The sequence below is a fragment of the Phocoena phocoena genome, chromosome X (genome assembly GCF_963924675.1).
Source record: "Phocoena phocoena chromosome X, mPhoPho1.1, whole genome shotgun sequence".
NCBI lineage: Eukaryota > Metazoa > Chordata > Mammalia > Artiodactyla > Phocoenidae > Phocoena > Phocoena phocoena.
In genome coordinates, this window is record NC_089240.1 from 37,722,535 (window position 1) to 37,730,318 (window position 7,784).

Here is a 7,784-nt window from a genome sequence, read left to right on the forward strand (position 1 = left end):
GTTCATATGCACCTTTCAAAGAGTCTGCTTTAAAACAGGAAAGAAAAAAGAAAGGAAAAAGAAGGCTCCTTGCAAGAATAAGATATTATTACCCAGCATGCATAGGCAGGTTCAGTGATGCAAATATGCTCTGCCTACACAATGATAAAACCAATTTTTTATATTTTTAAGAGCTAATAATATATAACTTTATATTAGAGAACTGTGTTTATACTGGTGAGAAAAAATGCCTAAGGCAGCTTTCCCCCCCTCAGCCCACCACCCCACACCCCTGCCACAAACACAGACACACACCAGCAATTTTCAGTTTTCCCCAGGCTTTTTGCAGCCTGTATCCTTAAATCTTCCAAAAGCCCCTGCACACGCAGCTTCAGCTGCTAAAGCCCAAGCGGTGTGGACACTGGCAAGGAGCTCAGCCTCTTCTACCCACACCCCATCGCCAACGAATGTGTATAAATGCTGCATCCTGTAGCTTATGGACTGACTTTTCTGTCATAAAGTGGTAGCACTAATTTGATCAAGTTTCTTATCAAAGATTTCTGCGTGTATTCTTCCCTACATCTGGATTTTGGAGGTTCCATCCCTCATCTCTCTCCTTGCCCACATTTCTCCCTAATCATCCTAATCATCCAAGTACGGTATTGTGTTGGGCAAACAATAGTGTGAGCAGTCATCAGAGCCCCTGGGGGAAAGTGTAGGCTGCTACCTGAGACTGGGGGACAGGGAGGCACACAGAAGTGGTTCCTGGGGATTAGCAGATACCCTCTACTATATATAAAATAGATAACAATGACCTACTATATAGCATGGGGAACTATATTCAATATCCTGTAATAAACAGGATTTATTACAATATATTTATACATTTTATACAATATATTTATTTTATACAATATATTTATTACAATATCCTGTAATAAACCATAATGGAAAAGAATATATATATATTTAATTGAAGTATAGTATATAGTTATATAACTGAATCACTTTGCTGTACACCAGAAACTAACACAGCATTGTAAATCAACTATACTTCAATTTAAAAAAAAAGCAGCGTCTCTTGAGTGGTGTGGTCCTACACGGGACATCACCTCACTCCCCTGTGAATCCTAAATCATCTTTCCAGCCACCTCATTTTGTCTGCATTTTCTCTTCCCCACTCCTCACTTCTGTCTCCACTTGCCAGCCTCTCGCCAAGGGGGGCCCTCCCCAAAGACCTGATTTGTCACCAGGGTAGCAGAGGAGTGGCAGGACTCTTAGACCATTTGTAAAACAGACAGGAACTGGCTCAATGGCCCAAGAAAGTGACATAATTTTTTTTTTTTTTTGCGGTACGCGGGCCTCTCGCTGTTGTGGCCTCTCCCGTTGCGGAGCACAGGCTCCGGACGCGCAGGCTCAGTGGCCATGGCTCACGGGCCCAGGCGCTCCGCGGCATGTGGGATCTTCCCAGGCCGCGGCACGAACCCGTGTCCCCTGTATCGGCAGGCGGACTCTCGACCACTGCGCCATCAGGGAAGCCCAGCGACATAAAATTTTAACACAGTAGAAAAATTCAAGAGGTTTATGGTATTGAATGCTGTCATTACTTTCTCAGTATTTCCTACACACCTGGAGTCTTTCGTCCCCTTTTTTCTTTCCGTTCTCCTTTCCTTCTGTCACGCTCCAGTCTGACGTGCCTCTCCTGCTGCCACTCTCCTGGCCACTCTCCTGGCCTTCCTCCACACCCCCTCCCCAGCCATCTGGAGGAATGAAGGGATGAGGTTATGCACCTCTCTCCCCACAGCACATACCAGCACCCTCCCTGACCCAGGGTTTCAACAATGGCCCCAATGTTCCAGAAAAGGACAATACAGCTGCATAAAGCATGAGCCAACAAAAGGAAGCATGGTTTACAGTTCACATTTTACATAACTGCTTCGCTTCTGAGACAGAGTATCTACAATTCCTCATTCCAATAAGATAAAAACAAAACTCTCAGCATTGTCTAGTGGAAAAGGATTCTTCAAGAATGCAATGCAGAACCCTTTGTTACTCCCCTCTATGTGCTCATCTCTCTCTGTTTACCTCCCCACATGTGAATCCTGCTATGGTTTGCCCCCAGTCCCTTTTGTACTGCACTCCTCCCCAAGCCCAGCCAAGTGTGAGCTGGACCTCCTCTACTCCTGAACCAGATCAGGTCTCAAGGGCTAGGCTCCCTCTGTCCTCGCCTTCAGACAGGAGGACCTCACAAGAGACCAGAGCTCCTCTGAAGGCTGCTGCTCTCTCTGCAGGCATTTGGAAATCACTTCTTTGCTTTCAAGCAGTTACATGATCTAAACCAGGACTCATCCCTCTTTTAATACAGGCAGCTTCTTCCTCTTAAGGCTTCATAAATGATCATTTCAGAACCATACAGGTCTCCCCCACTGGACTCAGACCTCCTTAGGGGCAGAGGTTGTATTTCATTCATCTTTCTCTCCCTAGCCCCGGCTATTGCCTCTGACACGTGGCTGTACTTGGTAAATGTTTGTTCACTTGAAAGTACAATTGACAAATATGCTTTCACCCAGTGGCATCTTCCTGTGAGTGAATGTCTCAGGTTCCTGGCTGAGCACAGGCTCAGAATAGGGGATGGGAGGAAGTAGCAGGAGGACTTAGGGCTCGGGGCAGTGTGTCAGAGGGCACGGGCAGTTCCTAGGTTGGAGAACATTCTCCTTAGACCGGTTGTACTTCTTAGCTGTACAGAAAAATAGCTCCTCCTACATTATCAGGACAGACGTGTGTGCTTAGGGGAGGGTGAGAGGGGGGCCTTCTATCACCATCAAGGACCTGCATTGAGCCAGTGTTGTATGGTGGGGAAAAGACCATGCCTGAGTCAGCCAGACAGGCCTGGGTGTGAATCCTGATTCTGCCACCTAGCAGCTATAGACTTGGGCCAATTACATAATTTTAATTATTTGAAATTTTCTCATTTCTAAAACGGGCAAAATACTGTTTTAAAGGATCATTGGCATCATTCAATTTGATAAGGCTTTCAAAGCCCTGGTACCGAGTCTGACACATTGCATATACTCAATAAATGACAATTAGTAGTAGAGGCTGTGGTAGTAGTATTGCTTTAATTATTTGGTTGGGTGGAGAAGAGAACTCTTCTTTTCCTCATCATTTCTTCACTAAGATTTCGTGTCCTCTTGATGACAGTTCAGAGTTAATGACTCATTGAGAGCTAGTCCTGACTTTTAAAGCTAGTAAACTTAAACCTCCATTCTTCTTTTTTTTCCTCCTCATTTTTTTTCCTCTCCTCCCTTCCCAACTCTTCACTTCTGGGTACCTCTTTCTCTCCTTTCATTTTTATAATCCCCCCCCCAAGTCAATATGTATACCATGTTCTTCATTTACTCTAAGGTGTGAAGGACTGATAAGTACTACAGTGTTAGTCCCAGGTGATATTTGCACAGAAAGAACAAAATCCTTTAAGTGAAAATATTAAGACACTTTGAGTTCAGTGTTCGTCAAATTGAGGTTTTAATTTAAAGGAACAAATTTAGTGGCTCTTACTATCATTTATTAAAATAATATCGTGCCTTATTACAACATGTTATTTAGTGTACTAATGTAGAGGGAAAAAATGGAAATAATTTCAAAGTCTAGGGGGAAAATGCATTTGCTTTGACCTTCAAGTGGAAGTTACTTTTTTTTAGCAATCCATTTATACCATTTTCTGTCCCAGGTTTTAAATAGCCAGCCTGGCTGAATTTAATTCTTAAAAATGAGTGAACAAATGGTAACATCAAAGGAGTTAAGCAGAGGAGGTGATGCTGATAAAAAGTTGAAACTGGAACTGAACATTTTCAGATTCCTTTTTCCAAAGGAAAATCAAACAAATAATAAAGGTCCATTTTCTATGCATCCTAATGCCGTGTCACTTAATTAGGAAATCATGATGTGGAAAAAAATGTCTTTCTGGATTACATTTGACTAGGGTACCAAAAGCACTATGAATAAAAGGAAAAACTGATAAACTGAACCACATCAAAACTAAAACCTTTTGCTCTGCAAAAGTATCTGTAAAAGGATAAGGTACAGATTGTGAAAAATTTGCAAATCAAAGAACTCTCAAAACTGAACAGTAAAATAATCAAAAAATGGGCAAAAGGCATTTAACAGAAGAGGATATACAGATTGCAAATAAGCACGTGGAAAGATGTTCCACATCATTAGCTATTAGCGAAAGGCAAAGTAAGACCTCAGGACACATTTATAAAAATGACCTAAATAAAAAATAGTGACAACACCAAATGCTGGTGAGGATGCAGAGAAACTGGAATGCTCACACATTGCTGGTGGGAATGTAAAATGGCACAGTCACTCTGAAAAACATCTTGGCAGTTTCTTAAGAAACTGTAGCTACCATGTGAGCCAGCAATTGCACTACTCGGTATTTATCCCAGAAAAGTGAAAACTTAACGTTCACACAAAAACCTGTACATGAGTGTTCATAGGAGCTTCATTTGTAATACCCAAACCTGGAACTAGTCCATGTGTCCTTCAGTGGGTGAAAGGGTGAAAAAACCTGGTACATCCCAGAAGGTTACATGCTATATGATTTCATTTATAGAACATTCTTGAAATGACAAAATTATAGAAATGGAGAACACATGTGGCTATAAAAGGGCAACATGAGGGATTCTTGTGGTGATGGAATGTTCTGTATCTTTTATTTATTATTTTTTTTGCGGTACACGGGCCTCTCACCGCTGTGGCCTCTCCCGTTGCGGAGCGCAGGCTCCAGACGTGCAGGCCCAGCAGCCACGGCCCACGGGCCCAGCCGCTCCGCAGCATGCGGGATCCTCCAGGTCCTGGGCACGAATCCACATCCCCTGCATCGGCAGGCGGACTCTCAACCACTGCGCCACCAGGGAAGCCCAATGTTCTGTATCTTAATTGTATTGACGTCAATATCCTGTTGTGACATTGTACTACCATTTTGCAATATGTTACCACTGGGGGAAACTGGATGAAGAGTACACAGCATCTCTATGTACTATTTCTCACAATAGCATGTGAACCCACAGTTATCTCAGTAAAAATTTCAATGAAAAAAATGGAAATACACATAAAACCTTTGGGCTGACGTCTGTCTGTGTACATTCAGGAACTATGATCATGTCACTGGTTGCACAGGAGTCAGTTGTGAAAAAAAAAACCTCAGTTCTCTAAAAGCTAATTAGGACAAATGATGAACTCATAATAGCAAATTATTTAGCAGGCTGTAAACCAAAAAGGTGTAGAAATGTAGCAGTTGGATTCTTTTTCCTGACTATAGCACTTCTGCTATTCAATCTATTTTCTCCACATATTAAAAGCCTGAAGAGGCCATGATGGTTGAAATAGAAGTGACATTACTGCAACAAATAAAAGAATATTTGAGAGAACGAAGAGTTTCTAATATTTTGACAATCTATGATACTCCATAAAGCCTTGTGCTGTGTATGCCCCAGGAGGACTGAGGAAACAAAGCGTGTAGAGGGTAAGACAGGTCTAAGGAACCACTTAGATAATATTAGACTTTTACAAATAATTGATATCAAATCTGCCCATCTAGTGCACAAAAACAAAATAGACGTTGGCACCATTTTAACCTGATAATCCATGGAAAAAGGACTATGTTTTTATTGAGAAAGCATGCAATCATTTCCTTATAAACACTGAAAGCAAATAAAGGGAAAATTTAAAGGTAAAATGTAACAATAACTCTTATAATATATCTCCTCTCAATTAAACAGGCCAATCACCCTAAAGGCAAGTATTTTTCAGCCTGAATATTTATCAGACTACATAATCCACTGTACCAATTGCATTTAGATTTTGTAACAAAACCTTTTCTATAAAAGTTAGTACAGCTAGAAGTGAATATAAATCAGTCCCCCTTTAAACATTCAACACATCGAAAGCTATATGCTACGTACATTAACCAACAGTTTTCTCAAAGTAATGGGGCTTTAGACGAATATCAGAATTGGTATTTGTGGCAAAGAACCAGACAGAATAGCAAGCAGGGATTTTTCCAGTTAACCTATTATCTTCTAAGTTTACCGTTTAATTATCGCAGTACAATTTAACTGATAAGTATTTCAGTACTTGAAGCATGAGCTCTACAGAACAAGAAGCCGCAGGTTATAGTAACAGGGTTTGGATCTGACAAACAATTGCAGCGTTGATCAAACGTTGTCTTCTCGTCGTTGAATGACTGGGTCTGCAGTTCCTCTTCGCTGGTGGGGCCGTCCTCTGATTCTTTCATGGTGGTAGTCTTGTCTTGGCTGGTGGCATGCCAACTTTCTTTGTTTTCGTCCTCAACCTCCTCACGTTGTAGATCTTTGGAAATCAGCTGTCTGGCCAATTTGATGTTCAGTCCTTGGTTGCAGTGAAGCTTCCTTTTCATTTCGAACTGACGCTGTTTCTCTTGTTTGTCCAGGAAGATTTTGCTGGTGTGCGCCCCATCCTTCTTCGGCTCCCGCACTGGATAGTTGAGCTCCGAGGTATCAGTGGTGGCTAATTTATTGGCTAAGCTGTCGAGGGTCATGGCTTCTTTAGTTTCGAAATCACTCTTTGCACCTCCTTCCTGTCCTCCTCCAGACCGAGCTGGCGAGCGCGGGGCTCATTCATCTTCATGAAATCGCAGTTTCTGTACGCTGGGCGGTAGGTCGCCAGGAAGTTCGACTCATCCCACTTCTGGGACTTCCCGGCCCTGGTGTCACAAAGTCCAACGCGGGTGATGCCACAGTGGTCCCCGCCGCCGTCAGCGCCGCCGTCAACGCCTGGGGGGAGGGGGGAGGGGAGGCCAAGAGGACCTATGTTTTTGTTTGTTTGTTTAATAGTGTAAGACAGGAAATCTGCCTTCGTTGCACATGAAACGGGGAAGCACTGTGTTGTGAATTTCTCTATCCCCTGTCTGTGTGCAGGCGGACAGTGTAAAACGTATTTCTCCCTGGGGGTCACAGGCCAAAGTTTCAAAGCCACTCCTTGGGTTGGAAAGATTGGAGGCCTAGGGGCTAGAGGACCCTTCCTACCCTGACCCTCGGTTAAAGGTCCCAATGCCCAGCCACTTACACTGGCTGGGAACTCCTCCCTCTGCCCCCCACCCCAATCCTCCATGATCACATATTGTTTCTTCTCCTATCCAGCCCTTGGCTACTGGCTTAAATATTTCAAGAAACTCCAGTTCTGCCGCCACCCTGATTCAAGTCACCACCATCTGTGGTCGGGGTCACCGTCACAGCCTCTGAACTAGCCCTCACCCCCATCACCCCTCCTGCTGCCTTCCGACCTCTCATTCACCCTCTATTCAGTGTGGTCTTTTAAAAACGCCATCAAATCTTGTCGCATCTCTCTTTCAAACCCTTTAACGGCTGCCCCTTTTCTTTCACATAAAGACCCAAATCCAGAAGAGGCAGAAAGCAGCTCTATGATGGGCTCCCCCCGCACCCCAGTTCTCCGCACCCTGCCTCTAGCTTTGTATGCTGGCCTTTCGGTTCCAGGAGCGCTCTCCTCCCTTCCTGTCCCAGAGTTTTTCCCTGGGTTCTTCCCACAGCCTGCAGTGCCCCTTCAGGTTTCAGCTCAGTCATGACTGCCTTACAAGAGCCTGTTTCCTGACCTCCAAAGCAGATAGGGTGCTTTCATGGCCTCTCTTATTGTCCTTGACAGCGCTCGGAGTTGTGGCAATTATGTTTATTATCTGTGTACACTAGATGGTCAATTCCAAGACACAGGGGAAGGTGTCTGTTTTTCTCAGGATTGTCTTCAGC

At 43.7% G+C, this 7,784-nt stretch overlaps 1 protein-coding gene across 1 annotated transcript; it reads right to left on the reverse strand.

Moving 5' to 3' along the window:
• Window positions 1-6,097: 6,097 nt before the first annotated feature.
• PPP1R2C (PPP1R2C family member C) lies at window positions 6,098-7,134 on the reverse strand. The gene is given in 3 exon segments (XM_065900151.1): window positions 6,098-6,606; window positions 6,609-6,797; window positions 7,050-7,134. Coding segments are annotated over 3 exon segments (783 nt in total).
• Window positions 7,135-7,784: the final 650 nt, after the last annotated feature.